Here is a 26267-nt window from a genome sequence, read left to right on the forward strand (position 1 = left end):
CAGGGGTCACTGTGGTTTGCATCCGCTCAAATATTATGACTCGTCGCACTGCGCGTAGGTTCGCGTAGGAAGTTATTATTTATTCATCATTCATTTTTCCTAGTCTATGATTACCAGCAGTTTTATTTACTTATTATTACTTTAGTCAAGGCAATCAAACAACTATTCTATAGTTATTATCTGTTTAGGTATGTGAAATAATTTTATTTAAAAATAATGACAGGCTGTGAAATGTAATTAGAAATAAATTAATGAGTCATTATATTTCATTTCAGGTATGGATCCTGTTTAGGTATGTGAAATAATGTTATTTCAAAATAATAAGGCAAGATAGCCCTTATGTGAAATGTAATTAGAAATTAATTAATGAGTTATTAAATTTAAGTTCAGGTATGGATTTCAGAACTTTTAATTTTTTATTATTTAAAATGAATATCTAAAAATAGATTTTAAATGTGAGCATGTGTACTTAAATAGTAGGCCTATCAACTATGTTTATGAGTGAAATAGTAGGCTACACTTACTTTCATTCGGTGAAAGATAAAAATGTGTTATATATTCATGAAATTATTTGTACCATTTCACTTCATTATTATTATATACATACTCAGAAGCAGATCATATGCACTGTTCCTTAATATGCCGTTTTCCGATATATTGTTGAATATTGAACAAAACATAATTAAGGCATACAATACACTAATGTTAAATTGGTTAATGAAAAAATTATTAATATTAATATTAGTACGATGCATGCACGATGCACGGTACCTGGATGAATGCCTGGATATTTCCGATATTGAATAGATGAAACATAATTAGACCAGGCGGTACACACAAAGCAACTGATCGTTGTTATTGTTAGTAAACGAAATATACAGGAGTCATAATAAAGAGTATTGTATAAATTCAGTTTTGTTATCACTAAATCCATCGCGTTATGCTTTGTGGACACGAAATAATTGTTTTATGATAAAGAACAATAGATTATAATAAAATACCCTGGATTTCGGCTGTTCATTGACGAGCAGCGCAGAGAAACCACATTACCATTCCCAAGAATGGACATGCTTGAATAAGTACGCAGTAGTCCTTATGGATGGTTAACACGATCTTTGCAAGTCTGTTAATTTAATTAAAGTGTCGTGAAGAAGACTTGTCACCAGACTCGATACTTCTGGAATCGGTTAAAAATAAAAAAAATCCATATATTAAAATATGATTCGAAGATATCAGAATTGATAAAAAGAAATCGGTTTGGTATTACATAATCTATTAAAAACTAGGACTAGTTAGTAACTATCATGGAGCTCAGTATAACATTCTCAAAATAGTAAATTATCATTGATTAATAGGCGTTGATTTATATGGCCGTTCTCCATAAGTGTATATATCATAATTAAAAAGAAAATTATTAAAAAAAAAAAAGACCGACAGACAGACCAACCGCACGTACGTAGTCGCGTTAAACTATAGAGGGCGGTATTATAATATTTACTTTAGAAATCACTAGAGCGTATCGCAGCATGGCAAGTGAAAAGACAACGTGTGCAAGTTTGTACACTATAAAAACACAGTTTTTTAGCGTTATTTTAATAAAAGATCTTAAATTTCAGGTAGTGTCTGTGTCTATAATATCAACTCTTATATAGTGTATTAAATGATGCTACTTTAAGAACATAAGATACATACAATAGCAGTGATAATTTCTAGGCTATATTAAGTGGTATCGTATGCCTGACTGAGTTGAATTTAGCAACGAAGGTCGTGGTGGTGATGATGTCAGATGTGTATGTGGACAAGAGGACCCAGTTTTATACCTCCACGAAGGACCTAAATACGTTGTAAATCTGCATTATTGAACAATGGATTAGAACATTACAGTGATAATTCTATAAATAATATTTTTATTTTTGATTATGTAAATTAAATCAAATTTAAAATCAATTTATTTTAAAATTATTTTTTCAGGATGATGAGGGGCATTTTATTTTTGAAACCTTGGAAGAGCAAGCTGATCTATTAAACATGGTTAGGAATGAACTGCTTTTGTTTAAACACTACATATATTTCTGAACTCAAATTTGTTTTGACGTGGTTGTGCTGCCATTGGCATTACTCACAAAAGGTGCAAATTCACATATGGATGAGATTTTTCAAACACTATTATTTTTAAATTTTTTTCCAGACTGTTAGTAGTATCCTCTGTCAACAGTTTCCACCGTCATTATCTTACCAACAGTGTTTTGTGAAAGCAATTCTGAAAAAGGTAAAGTTTGTGATCATGAAAGGTTAGGTTAGGAAAGGTTGTTGCTTTATTATACTTTTCAATCAAAACAAAATTATTAGTTATCCGCTTGGTATACCAAGCGGATAACTCCTTGTAATTGTATGAGATCAATATTTTTTTTCTGTATTATTCTTCTTTCCTTCCTTCCTTTTTGTGAGTCGTGTTCCTCTAAAATGTGTAAACATAACATTTCATAACTTTGACAACATATGGGCATTTACGTGAAGTTGTGCACCTCCTATTTTTGAATGACGTCATAGTTGCGCAACGTGACTTATGCGCAATTTTATGAATTTCAATGATTGATCATAGATTAAAAACCAAAAGTCATTTAGTATTGACACTTTGACAAAATTTAAGTCATATCAGGGGCAAACTTTCTACGGATTAAAAATGGCATGTTTGACAAGAAGTTACGCGCGCACGCGCATTTAAAATTTCAAAATGCGCAAAATTAATTTCTAATCAACTTTTTACGCGTTTCTTGTCATTTTGAGCATGTCAAAAATTCCCACGGGCGCGCAATTTTTTATGCGCGCGGTGCGCACATAGCGTTGAAAACATATTTTTTTCTCTTGAATTATATTTTTCAAGCCTTTCCCAGTGATTTTGAAAACAATTTAGACCTTTTCCAGTTTAAATAACGCCATACGAACACGTTGAATTAGACAATTCGTGCGCGTTTTTTATGAAAAAGCTTAAAAAATCGTCAAAATTATGTCTTTTTTTAAACAGTCATAGTTTCTAAAGTAAACCGTTAACCGTTTATTTTTATTACAAAATCTAGAAGTTGATGAGTTGTAGATATCGGATCATGCATCAATAAGGCTAAAAAAACATTGTGACGTCATCGTATGGCCACACGAATGTAAAATATAGGATTTTTGTCTCTTTCGTTATTGCTCATCACATTCAATGGAGCGCATCGCGCTTATCTGTATTCCTTTTTCTCCTACATTTATATATTGTGTAGGTCAATCAACTTTCTTTAGCATGAGATAAAAATATTTTAATTTTTATGACGTCATCATGCCTACAAATTTTAATTACGTGGGTCATTAATTTCATCTTTACAGTAAATTTTAATCTGTAATAGCTCGTAAGAATAAAATGTGATAATCACGATTAAAACGTTTTCTGGAAGCTATTGGATTGTAGATACGAATTCATGTAAACATTTTGCCAATCGGATGTTGTGACGTCATCATATGGCCAGTTGAATAAAAAAAGTCGTATTTTCATATTTTGCGTAATAGTTCATCACATTTAAAAGGGTGCGCATCTATATTTTACGTATTCAAATTTCTTCTACACGTTAATATGTTGTTCCTGAGATAATTTCCTTCTGAAATTGCTATCTAAGTGTTTCATTTTGATACCGTCGCCATGTTAAAAATTGGAATAAATGGCGGGTCCCGTAATTTCACCTATTCTACACTGTATGTAATATGTATACAGCTTATACTGTTTGCATGTATATACTATATGACACAAAATTCAGCACTAACAGCATGTCATATTCTTCAGTTCTTGTCATAATGCCATAATCTTTATCTGTGTGCAATATTCCAATGTATGACGTGCACGTGGCGTTTGTCGTGGTGCGGATAACTAACTCGTCAAAGTGACGAGTTTCATGTCTAGTTTTATATAGATTCATAGAGAGTTTGTGATAAAACATTTAAAAAATATACATTATTAAATGTTTACAAATTTCAAGCCAAACTGCTATTTAAATATATTTTGACCTGTACACATTGATACTGTAGAACTCACTTCCTTTAACAATCAAAAGATACCTCAAAATATTATACACTACCATTGGTAACCAACTCCTGTTCATCATCCATTGTTGTACAGTAGTTGAATATATTGACACAGTTTTAACTTATCAACACATCTATATTTTAGTGTGAAGAAAATAACTTTGAAATCTGTGATGAACTTTATGAATCATATACAATGCTCATTGGAAGGTCAAATGAGGTCAGCGAAGTCTGTTACAAGACCTACTTTATAGTAAGTTTTCATTAATTTCTTATACCCTCAATGCAATTAAATATATTAATAGTTGTTGCCTCACTACAGCACACATGACTAACTGGCAGTGTGGATTCCAAATCAAAATCTATAACAATATAATATATAATATCTAACAACCTTTTTTTTTCAGTCACCAGATGAGTGTATTACATTACAGGAATCAACTCAAATGATATCCCATGGGACAACAGGCCTGTGCACTTGGCAGGCAGCCAAGTATCTCACAGAATGGGCAATAGAAAATAAACAAATACTAAAAGATAAGTAAGTCCCAAAGAAATATTAAGAAAAATTTTACATGTACCTTGTTTTTATTGGAAGCAAAGAAAACAAATAGTGTTTTGGTTAATTTATATGATATTTTTAGACATGTTTTAGAATTGGGAAGTGGTCTTGGATTAACCGGTCTAGTCATCAGTAAATTCTGTTGCCCATCAACCTACACATTTACCGACTGTCATGAAAATGTACTAAGAACACTGAGGAAAAATGTAACATTAAACACTGTGCAAGAATCATCCAGTGAAAACGATTATTGTAACAAACAAAAATGTGGTAAAACAGAAAACGATGACAACTCATATTGCGAGTTTTCAGATACTGATGGCAGCATAACACGTATTAAACACTTGGATTGGGAAGAGTTCACCGAACAGGAAGTGAAAGATTTAGGGTCAGATGTGATATTAGCTTCTGGTAAGTACTGCAGTAACTCGTAAAAGTAGCTCCTTCTTTGTTGTTTACTCATTATATCCGTCAATTGTACTGCAGTAAAGCTCAGTCTACACTATCAAGCTAGTTTGACAAAAAATGTGTGACATGCCCAAATATGGTAGTGATATGACATCATCGTGTCCGTATAAGGGCACATCACATTTTGTTGTCACATAAAGTTTGATAGTGTAGTACAGTAGTAGTATAAAGTAGCTGGAGTCGTCTGTTGTTTGTTGTTATTTCCGTCAATAGTTACTTTAACTAACTTCCCTGTTGTAATATTAGATGTAGTTTATGATGACCGGTTACTTGAACCACTTGTAAAGGTTCTCTCATCTCTATTGTCATCATCATCTTCAGTCGCATATGTCTCGTCAACAATTAGAAATGATACAACATTCAGCAAATTCCTTGATGTTTTAGGTGAGTTTATTACTACCATAATTAAATAAGTTATTAATAAAGGTAAAATACATTATTATATATTAACTATTGATTACTGGTTTGACTATTGTTCATATAAGTAAAAAAAACTGAGTTATGATGTGTTGTTGTATGCACACTTAATTTGTTGTTGGGTAAATAATGATGTTCTTTTTCTTTTCAGATACAAAATCTATTTGTTGGCAGGAGGTAAAGAATGTACCAACACCAGTGTTTTATTATAATAAAGATGTTGCTATTAAATTACTGAAACTATCGAGTCAATGATGTAATGACAAAAATTGGGAGAAAATTGACTTAATGATAATACATGTCAAATAGTGTTCTTTTCATAATGATAAACACAACAATATAAAATGTAAAATAATTACATAACTTAATATAGTAATTGGAAGTTACTCAGTATTAATATTATTTTTATAGTGCTTTACCATATTTATAGCCTATTTGATTAAGAAAATCCCAAAACTGTTATTCCCTGTATAATACATAATAATACCGTAAATCTTCTAATTGTAACCCTGGGTTATTGTTCTTGATTGTTTTTTAGAGTGGGTTATAGAATAGTGGGTTATCATTATAGATTGACTTATAAGGTGGGTTACTATTAGTACCAGTTGGTTCCTTCTGAATTTGCAGACTTATAAATGAATTAAATGTAAGTTAATAAATACGTTGTAAATGACATTAGTTGTATTAGTGAATGTGTATTATTTATGTTTATGTAATAGAATACAGTACTGTGTATCTATTGTTTTATTAATAAATGTATATTACAGTACTGTACATGAATGTAACAAATGTATACAATATATTTACAGTATATATAAAACACGAAGCAATATAAACTATTTTTTAAATAAAGGGCCTTAAGCTCTGTCTACACTATCAAACTAGTTTGACAAAAAAAGTGTCCAAATATGGTAGTGATATGCTCAAATATGGTAGTGTCATCATGTCCATATATGGGCACATCACATTTTTTGGTCAGATAAAGTTTGATAGTGTAGACAGAGCTTTAGTGATTTAAAAGCAAACCTGAAGGAGGTCTATCGATAATTAAACGACTAGAAAAGTTCCTACTCTCTAACACTCAATGTAGCTGCCTAAAGGTCAATTTAGACAGCATCGTACGACGTGGCTCAATGAAACGCCTAGACTCGTCAGTGCTGTCTGAGTTGAATCCAGACAAGACATGTCATCTTGAGATAGCATAGTTTTTAGGTTGTCGGGAGAAAATTAAACATGTTTAAATTTCTCCTGACGACGCTGTCTGAATTGGCGATCTGTCAAATGTTACATTATATAACATATTCAATATAGTAGAAACACTACAGTAGAATCCCTATTAATGGGACACCTTCAGAAACCAAAGTTTTACATAATAGTGGTGTTCCTTGAATTGGGGTACCTCTTGTTTGTTTCACCTTAATAGGGGCGTCACAGAAAAGGGGTTCTCCAATTCTTCTATTGAGAGTAAATAATTGCTGTCCAACTTAAAATCACCAATAACAAATTATTAACCTAGTATTGATTTTTTTGTTTAAATCATAACATTTATATAATTATTATATTTGCTACTAAGGCACTATTACTGCTGCAGTAATTCTAACTTGCTGCAGTATGTACATAACTGCCTACTATGCATCACTTAGTTGTTGCTTAGGCCTACTACTTCCAGCAACTTGCTGCAGAAATAATATATAAAACTACTTTATATTATATTTTGCATTAAATGTATATATATAAAGAATATGTTCCCATCACAGTGAGATATTTGAACACCAGACATTACATTGGAATGTAAAATTAATTGAAAAATGTTAAAATGACATAATAATAAAATTCAATTAAAAAAAATGACAAACACATAAAATATGAGGTGGAATGGTTAAAATAACAAAAGAAAAATATTAATTAATAAATAGTAGTGTAATAAAAAGTACATTTAAAAATGACAAACACATAAAATATAAGGTGGATAAAAGTGTTTAAATAATATACGAAAGCACACATACTGCAGGCAGCTGAATATAGAATACAGCAGATTTTGATGTCGAGATATTGCACCATCATTTAATTACAATCAGCACACAATTCAAAAGAGGTTCAAGCTGCACTATTCGAGAGGAAATTGCAAAATAAATAAATTCAATAACAAAATTGCCATTCTCCAATAATTAGCCTATGACCTGAGAATTTTGTCATACAAAGTATAATAATTATTCCATTCTAAATGTATTATACTGTTATATTGTTATTATATAAAGTTTGCTATATTGTTCACTTTTTACACTATATTTTTTATCATAATGCAGTTAAAATTCCAGTTAAAGCAACAGGCTGTATATCTGTACAGGCAGTCAAATGTATGAATTAAGCGATGTGAACCAACTGTTATATGCGCACATGTGAACCAACCGAATACATGCGCACATGTGAACCAACCTGTTATAGGCGCACATGTGAACCAACCTGTTATAGACGCACATGTGAACCAACTTGTTATATGTGCACATGTGCACCAACTGGTTATATGCGCACATGTGAACCAACCTGTTATATGCGCACATGTGAACCAACCTGTTATATGCGCACATGTGAACCAACCTGTTATATGCGCACATGTGAACCAACCTGTTACCTGCGCACATGTGAACCAACCTGTTACATGCGCACATGTCAACCAACCTGTTATAGGCGCACATGTGAACCAACCTGTTATATGCGCACATGTGAACCAACCTGTTATATGCACACATGTGAAACAACCTGTTATAGAGCACATGTGAACAACCTGTTATATGTGCACATGTGAACAACCTGTTATATGCGCACATGTGAACCAACTTGTTATATTTGCACATGTGAACCAACTCGTTATATGCGCACATGTGAACCTTGCATTTTATATGGTTTAAAGATAGCAAGAGTTTGTATGTGCATAGTACTTGACTACTTCACCATTTTCCCTATTTAGTTAAATTTTTTTAATCTGCCATTGAAAATGTTTACCTATGACAAACTCTCACCACCTAATGAAAGACTATAGTTAGATATGCATGAGTGAAAGCATATCTATAATACTACTACTGTATAATAAACAAAGGCATGCGATATCACCAGTTGGTTCTTGTTACAGGAGCACATGTTAACCAAAATTATTTGCCGGTATATGCTTCCTCACAAACTTGAATGTGTAACTGTTGCAGTAGCCAAGTTTTCCTTGAGTATTTCACTTAACTCAATAAATATTAAAAGTACTTCCCTTAAATTAAATTATTTAAATTTTAAGGGTAAACGTTTTTAGCCTAAGTGTGAATGGTGAATACGGCCATTAGATTCTCAAGTATATTTTTTAGAACTAATTCTGTGGCGTGTTACCGCATGCATTTGTTTATACTCATTCTTCAACCTTTAATAATACTAATGATAAGACAATCATGCTTCATCCTCCCATGGAGTAATCAAGCTCTTCTTTGGTATCAAATGTTTTTCTGACAGTTTGGTGTTGATGACGTCGTTGCCATCTGGTACGTTGAGGGGGTAGTTTGGCTTTAAATAATTGTCCTTGCTTGGTTTGATTGGTTGCAGTGATTGAAATCTACGAATACAAAAAACATTAGAATCTGGTCAGAAACATGTGGAGAGGATGAATCTATTGATATACAATTACATAAATAGTAACCTCCACTCTTAAATAGTAACCAACACGGTTATTATTTATGTTAAGCTTACTATTATGAACTGCATACTCTAATAGTAACTCACCGTAAAAATATAATTAAAAATGATATACCCACTGAGGGTGATTATTAGAAACTTTATGGTATTTTGTTTCAACATGCAAAAACTATTTAAGACAGAAATGGTGGTTAGCAAATTCGGAAAATTGAAGTCAAACTTAGAAAAAGTATGAAGGAATAAAGCAGTTGGCGAATTTAAAGTAATATCTAGAAATCTGCCGTAAATGTAAAATAAAATATTTGAATTATTACTAATAATTTTAGGAATTATGATATTAATAAATATTACAATTAGTAAACCAAATGAAGAAAACATTTCAATTAAATGAAGCAAAGGTGATCATGCCAGCATTGAATACATACATCAGTATCAGTTGTATAATGAATTAATTAAAATATAAGGGTTAGTGTTCAATGCAGTGTACAATATAGTGTACAACATAATACATATACAAAGTAGTTATATACAGTATTAAGCTCTGTCTACACTATCAAACTTTATGTGACAACAAAATGTGATGTGCCCATATATGGACATGATGATGTCATATCACTACCATATTTGGGCATATCCCTATCATATTTGGGCATCAGTTTTTTTGTAAAACTAGTTTGATAGTGTAGACGGAGCTTTATGATATATTGTAACCCTTCTTATATGTTATTTTGTTATGTTATCTTGTCATGAAGACTTTGTTAGTACACCTGTTAAGCTACAAACCAAAATGGTATATTTCTTTGCTATTTTTCATGAAAAGCCATGATTACAGTCAGGCAGGCCCAAATTTCTGATTTTCTGAATGCACTTTTTACTTTAAAATATTCTGGTTTTCAGTTTTGGGCAAGCTGACTGTACAGTAACTTTCAAAGGAAATGTTAATTTTGTTTAAATTGTTATGCCAGTGTCTCTAACAGTAAAGCTTGGTGAGGTTAAAACAAATCAGTCAATGTCAATTGAGGATTGTTACCTTGGATTTCTGACCGATATTGGTGAATATGATTTGGTTGATGCGGCCTTACGATGAAACCAGCTGTGAAAAATATCACATCTTGCTAACAAATTTACTGACAACAACATTACTTACAAGAAAAATCAAATTTATTAAAGTAAAATATAATTTTTCTAGGCTGTAATGGGCTAGGCCACAAAGGCTTTCTTTTTTACTTTCTCAGGGTTGCTTTAAGGCATATCAAGAGGGTAAAAGTGGTCTAGCATTTTGTCTGAAATAAAAAAGATATTAATACCTTGTCATGTTCTTCACACCATCCTCCTTCCGTTGTTGCATGTACAAAGCATGGTTTGTATCTGTCAGGTTACCCGTACTTAATGAATGTACAAGCATGTCACCATTTGGTTCACTGTCACTTTCAGTACTGCCACTACTTCCACGCCTTTTGGTTCCCACTGGGGTTATTTTGGGACGGAACCGTCCAAACAATCTGTAAAATATAATGTTACATGTGTATCACAAACCTCTGCTCGCCACGCAAACTTTTAAACAATATATTTAATTCTTAAAGTGGATTCTCACAATAATGGATAATGAAAGCTGAAAACTCCCCCAAAACAAGGCTTTTCATCAGGTGTAAATGGTTCAAAATTATTTTTACCATAATCAAAACCACATTCAGCCCAACAGTGTATTGGAAGAGGTGAATGTATCAATTTTATGTCTATGTCTAACAATAAGTATGTGACATTTAAAAATTGAAAAAATAGCGAAAATTACTTTTTTTTCCCACTGCATTGTGAAGACATAGCAAGCAAGTTTTTGTATGCTTCTGACTTCAAAAATCGTGGGTAGCTATCTTTCTTCATTAGGATGAATATATGCTTCTGTGCAGCTTCAAAGGAGAATCTGTTTGGCTTCTTCAGTGACTGATTTGTTAGTTGAACTGTTTGCCTGTCAACATTGATTTCACAAGGAGCACATGGAGCCAGAAATTCTCTGTAAAGAAAAGAAAATTTGGGCGTTTAAAAAAAATTGTTTTATTTCATACGCATCCAACGGCGGATGGATAAACTATTTTATAATTTATCGTGCTTATAAAGTCTCATTTGAGGCTTAGGGAGTGGAGTTGAGAGAGTTGTGAGTTACAACCCTGGCACTAGGTCAGGGTTGAACCCTGGATCTTGGGATTGGAAGGCAAGAATGTTAACCACCAAGCTACAACTCCACTGGTATTAAATAACGCATACAATATACACAAGAACCTTCAGGAACACTTTCTCATAAACAAATGTAGGGTAACACTACGACCCACCTCAATTCTGGGAACGCCCCTACTAAGGGGACATTTTCCTGAATGTGACCCCTATTAAGGGGACATTTCCCTTAATGTGACCCCTACTCTAGGGGTATCGACAGGTATCTATACAAGTATCTTTTTTATTTGTGAAAAAGATAACGGCTTACTCATATATTTCCTTCACTTTCTCTGCAACCATTGATTGTGGTGCATATTTTAACTCCTCAAAAGCATTCCAAAATCGAATGTTCTCTTGACTGAACTCTTTCTTCAGAAAAAGTTCAAAATGATGTCGACCAGTCGCATCTTGTAGTAGATCACAAAGACTGATTGACCACCTCAACACTCGTCGTTCCGTAGGGATATCAACTCTGTCATTAAAAAGAAACATATATATATTATATATATATATAAATTTATTAATTCTTTCATTTGACTGGATTAAAGGGTTATCTACCATTTCAGGCATCATTCCTACTAAACACCACATGCACCACCCGCTATTATTGTGTTGTGTGTGTAGGACCATTTAGGCTAAGCAAGGCAAGTATTAACCAGATTATAAACAAAGTATAAAATCATATTTATAGAATTTACAGTAATTTCTTCTAAAATTACAATAATAAGCTTTGTCTACACTATCAAACTAGTTTGACAAAAAGTGTGATGTGCCCAAATATGGTAGTAATATTACATCATCATGTCCATATATGGGCACATCACATTTTTTTGTTGTCACATAAAGTTTGATAGTGTAGACAAAGTTTTATACATTATACTTTGCAAAATTTCAAGTAAGACATTGTCTAATCCAGATAATGCAGATAATACATTCATCTATAATTGCAATATATTTTTTATATTATTTTTTCTAGTATTTTTACTTACAATACATTATTTAATATTCACATAGCGGAATCATCGCTAATCCAGATAATGTAGATAATACATTCATCTATAATTGCAATATATTTTTTATATTATTTTTTCTAGTATTTTTACTTACAATACATTATTTAATATTCACATAGCGGAATCATCGCTAATCCAGATAATGTAGATAATACATTCATCTATAATTGCAATATATTTTTTATATCATTTTTTCTAGTATTTTTACTTACAATACATTGTTTAATATCCACATTGTGGGATCATCACTAATCCAGGGATTAGATGGCTGAGCTCCTGATATTAAAGGATCATGATCCATGTACTGTGTACACCATTTGACAGAACTACAAGAAAAAAAGATTATTTCTTCATCATTGGCACAAAGGAGTATTGACATATAGATAATTACTTTGCTTTAAACTAGCAATTTATGTACCCTTCCTAAGACATGTTAATTCATTAATATAAATAAATTATTAATAAAAAATTGTAATAATTCAATGTATATTCATTAATTTGTGGGATGTCTATAGAGTATCACGGTGTGACGTCACAACGATAGAGGGCGTTGCACGGTTGCTAGCCAACCAAAAAATGCGTTCAACGCTACTATGTTGATAAACAGTATAGATCTGTATTTCTATCAAATTATGTATCTTAGCTTGATTTTTTTAAACTTAAACTGTAGTTGAAGAATAAATTGATTATTAAAAACAAATATTTAGTGATCTTTTGAAATTTTAGTTTATTTTTATTGAAAATTATTAAGTTTTAAAATGACTACTTCAATAAGCCTATTTCAAACCATTGGTGACCTTGGAGTCACTCAGGCAGGTTGAACGCATTTTTGGTTGCGCTAGCAACCACGCAGCGCCACCTACCGTCGTGACGTCAGCACCGGGATACTCTATAATAAATCAAAAACAAAATTGGTTGGTATGTTGTTGTTCACAAAGTTAATTTTGTGAAGCTTTATAGTATGAAAGTAACAAACAATGAAAGTCTCTGTCTACACAATCAAACTTTATGTGACAACAAAATGTGATGATGATGATGTCATATCACTACCATATGTGGGCATATCACTACCATATATTAATGCACTTCACACTTTTTTTGGTCAAACTAGTTTGACAGAGACAGAGCTTTAATTTCCTTGTTGTTTCTGTAAAATGTAATATTTGTCGGTTTATACAGGATCTGCTGATAAAAAAAACACCTGCTAGTTTGAGCATACGTTTTGTTCATTCAAAACAAAACTTTACTGTTATTTTGCGGTGATCATTAAGGAAAAGGATTGGGCATAACCTGATGTAAAGGCTGCTCTAAACAAATTATTGTTTACCTTCCAATGATTATTAAGGAAATGGGTTGGGCATATAACCTGCTGATGCTATTCTACAACATCATATACTTTCACTGATCATTCAAAAAATATATTTTAAATACAGTAGTACTATTATTTCTTTCCAAACTCAAAATAGCTAGTAAAAATAACATATATGATTTCCAATTAAAGATTACAAAGATATGCAAAAAATAAATATTCATTTAGTAGTTCATCAACATTCTTGAAATATGTCATATGAATGCAAGCTTAGTAAAAATAAAGTTTACATTGAGTCTGGATCAAAGAATGAAGTTTTTAGTAACCATATAATTGTTGCCTGCTTTTACCTTGGTATTGCCTTAGACAGTTTGATCTTCGACCTTGATAGTAACATATTTAAAAAACAAATCTAAAAAAGGAAAGATGATGAGTTATCATATTATTCAAATAATCATGATATACAACTGTAATATCTACTGTAAAGAGTAAAATCAATTATTTTCAAACTATTGATTTTTATTTTATTTCATTTTATGTCCAACAGTGTAACATTAATAAAAGTCGATAAATACAAAACATATATATGTTATTTGAATATAAAATGATAGAATTATATAAAACGCCGAGAAAATGCAGAACTAAATATAATAACCTTAAACATAAGAAATAATAATAATGGAAATTTGTAAAGCGCAAGTATCCGTCTAAGAAAGACGCTCACTGCGCTACTGACATTATTATCCCAGTCATTTTGGATCAAACACGTATGGAAACATACTCCCATATTGCAGTTAGTAATCAGCGCAAAGTTGTGTCTTAATCTAACCGGGTACCCATTTATACACTTGGGTGGAGAGAGGCAAACGTAAGTAAAGTATCTTGCCTACGGATACAAGCAATGAGGCGAGAGTTGGATTCGAACCTCGGTCTCACGATCAGTAGTCCAATGTCCAACACACTGCGCCACACGCCCTCATAGTGGTTTTTCAAATTTCAGTCATCTAAATTGTGGTCTTTTATTATCAAAACATCAGTAACACTGTACTTATAGTATTACTGTATGAAGTAAATGAGGGACATATCCAGGATTTTTAAATAGAGGAGCACTAACATATAATACTAAAAATCTGTCAAAAATAGATAATCAAATAGTAGTTCATAATTTCATTTTAGCTAGATCTGCCCCTGTAAATAATTTGCATTGAATGTGATTTGTAAAGAATCTATACATACAGCTTGATAGTATCAAGTATACAGTACATAGCATTATCAGTAAGACAAATGACTATCTATATTAGCATCACAAGAATTTATTTGCTATTAAAATTACATTTTCTTATCAGTTTGCTTATTAGGACGAGCATGGTTATAACACCAATTACAACTCAATACAAATTTACGTCGTCAAGGCAACGCATCCACAAAATGTAATCAAGGTAGGAGTGGCTCTGTCATGGATCATTCAAAGATGTAATTATCACCATGACAACAACAAATATGAATAAGCATGAGCAATGAAGCGTAAAATGGTGTCTGGTATGAGAAAATCACCGTTAAATGCACTATGCTACTATGTTCATAATTACAATAAATAAAAACAATTATTTCATTACTGAGAAAATAATTGATCAATAAAAGCATTTTTGTGCAATGTCAGCGTGCCATTATTATTGTTCAATCAAAATGATTATCTGCGACCTCTTTGAAACGACAATCAACCACGCAATCACATGATAAAAACTATAAATTAAATAATACTACAAATATAGGCGTTGCTTACATAAGCTTTGGAGCAGTTGACACTAAAGTCTTTGAATTTACTGTAGAAGCTTTCTTTTGGAAAACCTCTACAGTATTCAGACATGCTAGTCCGTTAAAAGAGAAAGCGCATCTTATAGGGACATCAGAGCACTATGCTGTGAAACAGACGAAGGGGCAGCATATATATTACATAACAAATATAGATAGTGCATTCATAGGCCATGTTTATGCAGCCAAAAATTAATCGATAAAAATTAACTAACAAACGGCTTGTCAAAAAACAGTGTTGAATTAACCGATAATTATCGCAAATCGAAAATCAGATAATTATCAAATAAAAGCGATAATTTTTAACCTTTGATTGGTTAAAAAATTAACCAATAATTTTTTATTTAGCTGCGGAAACACGGCCATAGACCTCGGTGAATATGCTGCTTTACCTGCTTTTTATATCTCTCAACCGTGTTCTTGCGTGGACATGCTATTCTTAGTGTGTAGGCTCCCCTGATTCCATTTTCTAAACAGTTTATTTGCCCTGGCTAAAGATTACAAAAAGCAAAACAATATTATTGTGATAATCTTAGGCAAACAGAGGAATCTATAGACTGTATAATACAAGACAATAACATTGAAAATAATGACTGGACTTACAGGGGGCCGATGAACTCTCCAAAATGCACGTTCTTGACTGTCCAAAATTAATCGGTCAGTTTTTTTCCTTTGTTTTGCAATCCTAAAAAAATTTAATAAAACAGATAAACTAATTTTTTTCTTCACATAAATGAAAAGAATGCATCATTGATTATTTTCCTTGGAAGTTGATATAATTCTATTTTAATCATCTGTAAAATAGCACCAGTGTTGAATAATGAATCGTCCAAAATATAACATAAATGGCAACTGTGTCTATCATTAAGTTATGTACTCACTAAGACCACTAGAGATCTAAATGATCTTTTGCACAAAAACAGGTTTATCGGCGTACCTTATTTGTTCTTGGGCTTGAAGTAATACAAACTCCCATTTATGACTTAGCATTTGTTTCAGCTTTGTAAGAGCACTCTATGTAAAAGTAAAAATGTTTTCAAATTTTAGCATACCTGTACATCATCAAACACTGTAAGAATGCCACTGAAGCCTGTCCTATGAGTCTTTGTAAAGATACATAGCCAGATATATTATTATTAATAATCTAGACCTATGTTATTGTGGCATCTTTAGGGCAGTGTTAATATTAAGGTGTACATATACTAGGTGAATGTTATAATGAATACACTTACAACTTCGTATTCTTCAAGGCTGTGTTTTTGTTTATTGCTCAAATTTCTTTTTGCAAGATAGACAGCTATAAATAAACAATAATAACATCGTTAACCTGTTACCTTAATATTTTAAAAGACTATGATGATCCTATTGTGTTTTTAACCACACAATATTACCACCAGTGTTTTTCTGCTATTTAATAAAGAGCGTTTATATGCTTAGTTGTTTTTATAGAACTGTCAATTATCACTACAGATTTTTTAAGGTGTTGTTATAGGCGAACAATTTCAAATCAACATTTGTTTATTCAAATTGCTGCCAACTGTACATCATCCTCATTATTTAATATCTGATCAACAGTACAAACATGCTAGAATAAACCAGCACAAAAGTCCCAAGGTTGAAGATTATTAAAATCAAATTTATTTGTTACGTTAATAACTACAAAGGTGTGTTATTGTTGGTCTGGTAAGCTTACTTTAATCAGAATGTTTAACACTGCCGAAGTAAAATGTTTTAGGGTTGTCTTGGCAATGTTATAAATAAACTATAGTATGATGAGTCTATTGCTTTGTAATCTACAGTATGAATTATGTAATATGTATAATAATAATGTCAAACATTGAGATGACAGTTTTAGCTAAGCTTGTTCTGAGTAAGGTCAAGAAACAACAACAGTTTTTCTTTGTTTTATTGTATAGTGTTACAAACAAATAAATCATGTGTGCAAGTGCAGATGTGTTTTATGCTCTACAGCAGTTTGCTATATTTGTAGTCTTTGATGTTCTATAGTGTAATTAATCCTATTGGCAAAGTTTCTTCTTTGTCAAAGTACAGTAACAATAATTCTTCATTGTAATATTATATTACCAGCAATAAATCAAACCACTACATATAATATTATTATCCCATGTTGTTTTTAGGATTGGACACACAGATAAGTGTTTATACTGGTACACAGATTAGGTTTTGAAAATTCATAATTTCTTGTTTTATTCAAATGTTGATTTTGGTCACCAGTTCCAGTTTTTATTCTGAAATAAAGTTTATAAACTACTATCAATGCTTTTTTCTACAATTAATAAAATTAATAATCTTACCATAATCTGTGCTGTCAGGGTTTCTGTTTTGCGAAGGCCAAAAATATGGACTTTGAAATCGGTAGAGCGTTCCATCATCTCGAACAACGAGCGTTTTCATTTCTTGAACAGGAAATATGTAACCATACTGACATAAAAGATTGGCAAGATGGAGAGATTCTGTACAATCCTGTGTTCCTAATCTTTCCATTAACCATTCAATAAAATCATAACCTTAAAACAAAAACATGACTTTTACATACTATGACATTGATGCCTCCTCTCATGTTATTGATTTTTCCTTTTTATCTCTCATCTGAAATTCCACTCAATTATCACCAAATCCATTTCCTCATCAGCATGAACCCTTTATTTCTAAATTCTCAATCACATCAATATTAGGTTTACACAAACCAAGGGGGTGTTGGTAGTCTATGCTTACCTGGATAAACCAACATGGCCCTTTTTCTGTAAGAGGGAAGAACACCTCTCCAAGACATTGGAATAGTCCTATAAGCCACACATTTATGTGGGTACAAGCCCATGCTTAACTTATATTACTTTGTCAGTTATTACTATCATTCCCATCAGCAATGCTTACCTGGATAAACCAATATAGGCCTTTTTCCCATAGAAGAGGGGAGAACATCCAAGGTAACTTAAAAAGTAAGACAACTTTGAACACCCCTCCAAGACATTGGAATCATCTTGTAACCACACATTCATGTGGGTACAAGCCCATGCATACCTTACAATACTCTGTTTGTTATTATCAGTTATACTATCATTCCCAACAGCAATACACCTATTCCAAAAAAAAACAATTCTCTCCCCTTCTCCCCCTTGTCTCAATAAACCTTCTGTACTGTATACAGTACCTGTGAAAGCACTGGGGACAACTGAGAGGAAAGTCTTCTGGCTTCCAACTGGAACTCCATTTTCAACATTCTGCATATCGGTTATTAAGTTTTCCATCTAAAAAGAAAACAAAAAAGTGATACATAAAATACATTTTTGTTACTATAGCTTTCAGTAAATTTGACAATGAAATGATGTAAACTTTGTGTTTACAATACACTGATCTCTTACTGTATGACTAAAATTGAGAGAAAATTGAACATTGAGGAAAGATAGTATCAGTACTGTTGCATTACAGTAACTGATATTGGAATGACAACTTGTCGTTTCATATTTTATGTTTAAATTTAATATTAATTACAGTAGCACAATACACAGGTTTATTTCAGAGTTGTGAGGCAAAAATGATATCAAGGACAGAGTAGAAATAATTACAAATTTACAATCAATGCAATGTACTTAATTTGACTAATTATGTTGCCTAATTCTTACTTTTTAATGACAATGATTAATCATACAGTGCCATGAAGATAATAGGTTCTTCATCAACATACCAATCTAATATTGTTATTGTGTTCCGATTGCCAGATAAAATCTAAAATGATAATAATAGCCCCAGAACTATACTATTTGCAACAACCCAGGGTCTCTTCCCTGGACAACCCAAGGAACTAGTTAGGTCATGAATTCCTCTATTCATCTTTTTGCGTGGTCCAGAAAACAATACATAGGTCATAGGTTGTTACAATCTGAAAAGTGAAAGCTCTTTATTATAACAATCTATATTTATTATAATACTGTAATACTAACTGTACAGTAACTCAAAATTGGTTAATCTCCTCTTTAAAACTCTCTGCACCACACTATAGTACTAGCCTATTCTTTTAATAATAGCTAATATAGTATTTTATTATTTAAATCAATCATAATGGAAAAATAATCAATAAAAATGGTGAATATTAATGCATCACCCTAGATACACATAAATTTATTCATATTGCTGTGCCGTTTTATTTTTATTTTTTTCTCATTATTATTAATATTAATAAAAGCAAACAATCTATTAATATACAGTTCGTACTCTAGCCTTCTTAATTTTTTATATATGTACTATACTGTAATTATACAGTGCAAGGATAGTCTATCTATTCATGTATTAAAACAAATTCTGAAGATGTGCAATCAAGAAAAGGTAAAGCAAGTAGTCTGAAATATGATACTATACAAACATTTAATATTCATGGTTTTAAATTAAGCTTGTCATGGAAACACGATTATTATTAAAGTACTGATGATGATATATTGTCGACATGGAGTGGAATGCTAAAAATACTGCAGTATGCATGGATAGATAATTGTGCTGGGGCAGAGGTGAATCTTCTCTCTTCTCTATACCCAGGCTAAAACTTATTTTTGCTTTCCACTCAACGTAATTTTAACACATACCCAAGACCGAATGTACTGTTATTTTTTACCACCCACCCTTTTTTAAATTTATCCCTAGACTTCTCTACATAATTTTTGTAAATTTAATTGTTAGTTAAATTTAATTAGGTGCAAGTAATTTTACCAGTGATATTATATTAAATTAATTTAAAACTAACTTTAAATAGCATGCATTTTGTTGTCTATTCTCTGGCATTTCACTTATTGTGTATCTGTGTCGACATCAAACTGCGATGTCATCATTATAAAATTAATAGATACAACAGATAAATTAATAATATTTTAATAATGATAAAATTGAATTATAACGCAATTATCTATAAATAATATTAATATCAATCTGTATGTCTGTCAAACACAAACTCTAAAATGACAATTAAGAAAATGGCCACAATTATGAAATACAGGTTACGTAAACAACCTGCTGGAAGTCTGTAACCAACAATAATGACCATTTAGGTTTTACACACCTCAGTGTATACTTACATCTGATTGGTTAATTTTGTATCATGTGCCATTCAATAGTTCTATCTACTGGGTGGTAAAAGGTCTATGGTACTATTTTATACTAGACAACATATCTATTTAACTCATCTGCCTTGGTTAAATCTAGATCAATATTTTTACTCATTCATTATATTGCATACTATCAATCGTCAGAGAAAAGTTTTCAATAATATACAAAAATTTAATAAAAATTTAATTTAATCCAGGTTTTAAGTGATATAAAATGCCTAATATTATACAAAGTATATAAAATTAAAATAATAGTTAGGGAAAAAACACTCAAAAACCTGAATAAGTGTGTTGAACTTCTGTTCCAAAAAGCAATAAAAGTCTGTTAATTAAATTATTATTCCTGGATACAAGATTTGAAATTTTAAAAATACAACATAGATTTGATCATTAGAACTTACTTTGTATGATAGATTTTTCAATAAAATTTTATGAGAACTGGTGACCTATTGTATTTAAACAAGCATTACTTAATTAGAAATACAATAATGATGGGGAAAGAAAAAACAACAACAGATGTGTACAGTATAAAGGAAATGGACATTTTTCTCTGTACAACTTACTTTTACTCTTTATTATAAATTCAAAACTAATAATGCTTCATATTTGTAAGGGTCATCTTTGGCTATATCATAAAACACAAATTTATGTGCACATGCGCAGAAAACAATTATTATACTGTATCTTAAGAGCATATTTCATGTATTAATTTGGAGTACTCAACAATTTTGAATTCTCGCCTATTGATTGTATTTTTGTTCAGTACAGTAGGCCAGACTATATTTACACAAAATGTTTACTACTGATTGTTAAACAAAAATAATTGATATATAATAAATCATTATATCTGAAGAAAGAAAATGATTACAACTGTTAGTCAAAAATGTCGAGCGGCATTTTTTGTAAGAAATATTTCTTGTTTATGTCCTAACTACTGTATTGTAAGGGTTACCAACTGTGTACATTATGTATGACTGTAGATAAATCAGATTTCTACCATCTTAAAATTACCTTTCCTTTAATTAAAATAAAAACTGATGATATTCTAGTACAGGAAAGAAATAATTTTCAATAAGTAATTATATCTCTGTAAGTTACCATAAAATATATTGGATAGGGATAATCCAATTTCTACTATCTTAAAATTTATTATTTTTCTTTAATTAAAAAAAAAACTGATGCTAGTCTACAGGTACTACATTTGCTGATTAATAATACTGAAAAGAAAGATGATAGTAAAATACTCTAACAAGAGTCGAGACATAGTGTCTAGATTCTGAACAAATATGGTAATACTAATAGATGACACCAATAATAATTAATAGCATAAATACTGGCAGTATTTGGTGGCTTAATTTACGGTATTCAATAAATAATAAAATAAAAAATATGACAATTAATGACTTAAAAATTTATCATAAGTGAAAATTTAGAATACAGAGCTTTAAAAAGGTGTATTTGACTGCAAAATGAGCCTGTAAATTTTATGAATTATGTTCTATATACAATAATAATTTTAAGTCCGTGTTTCCGCAGACAAAAATTAACCATTAAGTAACCTATAAAGTTTTTTGCAGAAATAGGGTTTAACCGATTCAAAATGAACTGATAATTATCTAATTCAAATCAGATAATTATCGGATAAATACGATAATTTTAAACCTTTGACAAATCGTTGCGTTGTGATTGGGCATTTGGTTATTCTGTAATGTCTTATCATGCTCACTTAATTTTTTTTATTTGACAATTGTTTAAAAAAATAACCGATAATTTTGTTATGATGGATGCGGAAACATGTTGGTGGAAGTGTAAAACATTTCCTGCCAATCTGACATATTTGACAATGAAGCAGGCAAGATAAAATATAGAAAATAAAATAAACTGTGTAAATTAATAATTGAAATTAAAACAAAAAACATGAAAAGATAACAATTAACATTAATGGTGTTACCAAGGCATCTATCAGTAAATCACAGCTAATTACTGTATGCTGTACAGTAAAAATTCAATAACAATCAATATTTATAATATCAATCTAGCCTTGAAACCACAGCTATCAAACACTTGTGGGGTTTATGATCTCTCAATCACTGACACCTCCTCTCCTCTGTGTGATGAGCTGCTTGCCTTTATTTATCAATCATGATGGATGGAGCCGTTTATTTAGCTTACCTTCCCAAAAACCAAAGGTTTTGGCGTGTAGTCTTGTTCTAAATCCATTATGTATTGAATATAATCTCATAATGTGAAGCCAGTTACAACTCAAAAGCTTATGATAGGCACATAATTGAAATGATATTTTTATGACAGCACAAACAGACTCAGCCTTCCTAGGCCGATCACACACAGCACACTATCTTTGACACAAGACAGAAAGACTCATGTCAGTTCTGTTTATTGAGGGCGCCGTTCTCAGCCTGTATAATTAAAAAGAGGGTTGAAAAGTGGAAGATTCTGTGTGTGTGGAAGGAAGAATTTGACCGAATTATCTTTTCTTGTGTGTTTTTATTTAAAATGTTTATTAGTACAATAATATTATATTGATAAATTAGTAATATAGAAGTATATAAGGTGCTTTGAAATATTAAATAACGGGAATAAAGACACAAAATAATTGTTAGGCCCGTGAAACCTGGTCTGATGGGGAGAGAAAGGGGGAAAACGTGGTTCTGGAAGGCACCCTCCATATGGCCCACTTGACTGATTGAATTGTTTGGCCTAATATATCATAATATTGGGTTGGGGTGGTAGATACAATAGCATGGTTAACCGGGTTTGGATTTTTCTATTTAGTATGGTTCGACCGTCTGTAAATTAGAAAAAAATATGCCTAGGCCTACTTCATCGTATATCAGTAACAAACAAATTGCGCATGCCATTTCTATCTAGGCCTAGACTAATCTATTTGTCTTTTCAGGTCTACTACCGATCTTGGTGATAGAAATTATGGAAGAAGACGATGATGTAGTGTTTGAGAATTCACCTCTCCATCAATATCTCAAGGATGTTGGAATGGTTGGGAATTTTGAGAGCTCCTCTTATTCCAAGTCTACTCATGCAGGAAAACAATCTAAGACTAAGAGTCCATTTTTACAAGTTTTGTTATCCCTGAGAATGTGTTTAAAGAACATCAAATCATTTATCCTTCCAAAGTTACCACCACCATATTCATTGAATCTTGTTACGAGATTCTCAATCTTGAACTCAAAAGTACTGATGCCTGGAGATCACCAGTGGCTGCTGTCATATGGATTGCAAGAAGAGAGAAAAGACAATAATCAACGAAAATCTGCTTCCAAAGTTTTAATCATTGCCAATTCTGCTATTTTTGGATCTATAGCTTGTCTGTGGTTTCTTTTACAAAACTCTTTAACAAATATTATAACATCAAAATTGATAGTTACAGCAATTTGTTTAACATCCTGTACTTTAATTGGAATTGGTCACTTGTATTCGTTTATTATTACACTCTACTATGATAATAAACGAAAACTTTTCACTAAATCATTTACAAGGCAACTAAGCCTGATGGAAAATATGAATAGTTGTATTCGGAAATCATTAAGAAATATCCAAGAAGCTGAACTCATTGCCAGGGGCTTTACAATTGTTTCGCACAAAGTCCCATTGATGAAATTGGAGAATAGTTCGTTGCTTGGTCAATCTCAAAGACAATTCCAGCAATTGAGAGTAGCAGTTTTTAAAGCATGTTTGTGTCAATTTTTATCTTATCGAGATGGCACAAGACAGCTTCTACAACAAGTCAGGTTGCAATCAGAGGTTGATAATGTTTGTAACTACATTGCAAATGTTTCAATTGAGGATCTAGGGTTCGAAGGGAATCTTATGCAACTTGTCAGAAGTAACTGGTCAGAACAAGATCACCAAGAATTGTCCAAAGCTTCAGATAATTTCTCATTATCTGCCATCAAAATTGTTTGGCAGACAATGACAGTTCAGAGGTCAGAGTTCATTCGTCGCATTGGTTTATCACTTTGTTCAAAAGCATGGGACATAAATGAAACAAATTTCTATGATATTTTTCCAATTTTAGAAAAAGTCACAAAATCATTACAGTCGGACACTATCAAAAATCTTTACGATCTTGATAGAATAAGTGAAACACATAAAATTGGTGCTGCCAGTGCCAATTATGATAATGGAGTTTGTAATAGAAGCATACTGGAATCTCATTCAAAGGGGCAATATGGAGAGATCTGGACAGCAGCTCATAGCTTGTATCTGCACTTGCAGGTTGCCGCAGAGCGTATCCACGCCTTGCAAGTAAAATGCGAGTCACTTAATCAAGATAAACGCCATTCTAGTGATCATTCTGAAGGTATCACAGAATTGAGCTCCCTTTTGGAAACAGTCAATCCAGAGTTAAAAGCTTCATTGGTTTGCTATCAAGAGGTGGAAACAGAAGTGAATAGATTATTCACTGACAGAGAAAAAGTACCAGACATTCCTATATCAGATTTTCCTGGTGACCAATTAGAAAAGCCATTGCAAGAACCAATCCAGTTATTTGGTTTGAAGGATAATGAGATTAGATTTGATGATGAGACATTTGAGGCTTACACTGATCCTGATGAGAATGATCCGGATAAATCTTCCAATAGACACTTGTACCAGGAAGAAACCGAGAAGCAGCGTAAGGAACGGCAAGCATCATTGCAGCTCCTTGTAGAATTGAGATCAGTCTTGCCAGGACGAATGGCAGTAAGAGAAGAACTTAAACAAAAGGGTAGAGATGGCAAAACTAACATAATCAATTCTGATGGTGATATCCAAAATACAGTGGAAACCCAGGGAATGCGAAGCTATGGAGATGTTCCAGGAGATAGAGAAGGTAATACCGGTATATGACAAGTGTTGGCTTTGTATTTTGTTGTTGTTGTACATATCAATACATTGTAAAAAATTGTCTTCCTTTTATTGTAAAGGTAAGGTAAGGTAATGTAAAATATTTTGTTTTCATGTACTATTGCCTTTACTGTCAGGTAATGTATTCCTATCTTTTAATATTACAGGTCAGGGGGACTTTAGCCAAGACAAGAAAACTGTGGACAGTTTAGAAATGTGTGATCCATTTCAAAAAGAAGAATCAAAACAAGACACTGAGGAGACAGACACTAACTTAACTGACGACAAAATTCAACAAACGTTTACAAATTCCTACATTGATTCAAATGACAACAGTGACCAGTTAACGAATTCACCAGCACCACAGTTTGGTGGATTGTGGGGCATGGCTAGTCTTGCATCCCAGGCTGCGACAATGTCTAGTCATTTTCATCAAGAAGAGGAGATATTTGGATCAGATTCAGAAGCGGATGAAACAGAATAAATTAATTATAAAAATAGTTCAATACAAAACTTAAAGAAACAGCCTTTTTGAAATAACTGAAAAATGTGTACAACAATATAGTTAACATTATACAAGCATGTTTATTTTATTTAATTACAAATAAAACTTGCATATGTACAGAATTTACAGTTGAAACTTTCAGTTAAGCGGAATGTCTTTTACTATTTTAACAGTAATTATTTACAATATAGACAAAGTTTAAGAATGAAAACAGATTGTTTACAATTAACAATTTAAAATCGATATTTTCAATTAATAAATA

General features: G+C 31.8%; 3 protein-coding genes across 3 annotated transcripts; 2 read left to right on the plus strand and 1 right to left on the minus strand.

Moving 5' to 3' along the window:
* Positions 1 to 1519: 1519 nt before the first annotated feature.
* LOC144839750 (protein-lysine N-methyltransferase EEF2KMT-like) lies at positions 1520 to 6112 on the plus strand. Its single transcript, XM_078695224.1, has 8 exons — positions 1520 to 1616; positions 1972 to 2031; positions 2189 to 2269; positions 4202 to 4309; positions 4464 to 4597; positions 4701 to 5029; positions 5333 to 5470; positions 5655 to 6112. The coding sequence occupies exons 1-8, from the start codon at positions 1527 to 1529 to the stop codon at positions 5756 to 5758; spliced, it is 1044 nt and encodes a 347-aa protein (XP_078551350.1). The 5' UTR covers positions 1520 to 1526; the 3' UTR covers positions 5759 to 6112.
* On the minus strand, positions 5912 to 22963 carry LOC144839747 (regulator of G-protein signaling 6-like). Its single transcript, XM_078695221.1, has 14 exons — positions 22807 to 22963; positions 18693 to 18789; positions 17836 to 18048; positions 16753 to 16817; positions 16458 to 16534; positions 16124 to 16205; positions 15913 to 16011; positions 14059 to 14120; positions 12612 to 12725; positions 11655 to 11858; positions 10968 to 11186; positions 10483 to 10677; positions 10206 to 10268; positions 5912 to 9095 (listed from the first exon to the last, which is right to left on the minus strand). The coding sequence occupies exons 1-14, from the start codon at positions 22852 to 22854 to the stop codon at positions 8933 to 8935; spliced, it is 1701 nt and encodes a 566-aa protein (XP_078551347.1). The 5' UTR covers positions 22855 to 22963; the 3' UTR covers positions 5912 to 8932.
* Positions 22964 to 23032: 69 nt separating this feature from the next.
* Positions 23033 to 26214, plus strand: LOC144839744 (vezatin-like). Its single transcript, XM_078695215.1, has 3 exons — positions 23033 to 23131; positions 23552 to 25486; positions 25668 to 26214. Exons 2-3 carry the CDS (start codon positions 23581 to 23583, stop codon positions 25982 to 25984), a joined length of 2223 nt encoding a protein of 740 aa, XP_078551341.1. The 5' UTR covers positions 23033 to 23131; positions 23552 to 23580; the 3' UTR covers positions 25985 to 26214.
* Positions 26215 to 26267: the final 53 nt, after the last annotated feature.

Source organism: Antedon bifida, chromosome 4, assembly GCF_963402885.1.
Source record: "Antedon bifida chromosome 4, ecAntBifi1.1, whole genome shotgun sequence".
Lineage (NCBI taxonomy): Eukaryota > Metazoa > Echinodermata > Crinoidea > Comatulida > Antedonidae > Antedon > Antedon bifida.

Excerpts from the sequence above, each read along its gene's own strand:
- LOC144839744 (XM_078695215.1), top strand. The coding sequence starts at position 23,581 with ATGGAAGAAGACGATGATGTAGTGTTTGAGAATTCACCTCTCCATCAA. Across the intron at positions 25,487-25,667 it reads TGTTCCAGGAGATAGAGAAG|GTCAGGGGGACTTTAGCCAA; the intron begins GTAATACCGGTA and ends TTAATATTACAG.
- LOC144839747 (XM_078695221.1), bottom strand. The coding sequence starts at position 22,854 with ATGGATTTAGAACAAGACTACACGCCAAAACCTTTGGTTTTTGGGAAG. Across the intron at positions 11,187-11,654 it reads AAAGTGAAGGAAATATATGA|AGAATTTCTGGCTCCATGTG; the intron begins GTAAGCCGTTAT and ends TTTTCTTTACAG. Across the intron at positions 10,269-10,482 it reads GGTGTGAAGAACATGACAAG|CTGGTTTCATCGTAAGGCCG; the intron begins GTATTAATATCT and ends TATTTTTCACAG.
- LOC144839750 (XM_078695224.1), top strand. The coding sequence starts at position 1,527 with ATGGCAAGTGAAAAGACAACGTGTGCAAGTTTGTACACTATAAAAACA. Across the intron at positions 1,617-1,971 it reads TAAAAGATCTTAAATTTCAG|GATGATGAGGGGCATTTTAT; the intron begins GTAGTGTCTGTG and ends TTATTTTTTCAG. Across the intron at positions 4,310-4,463 it reads GTTACAAGACCTACTTTATA|TCACCAGATGAGTGTATTAC; the intron begins GTAAGTTTTCAT and ends TTTTTTTTTCAG.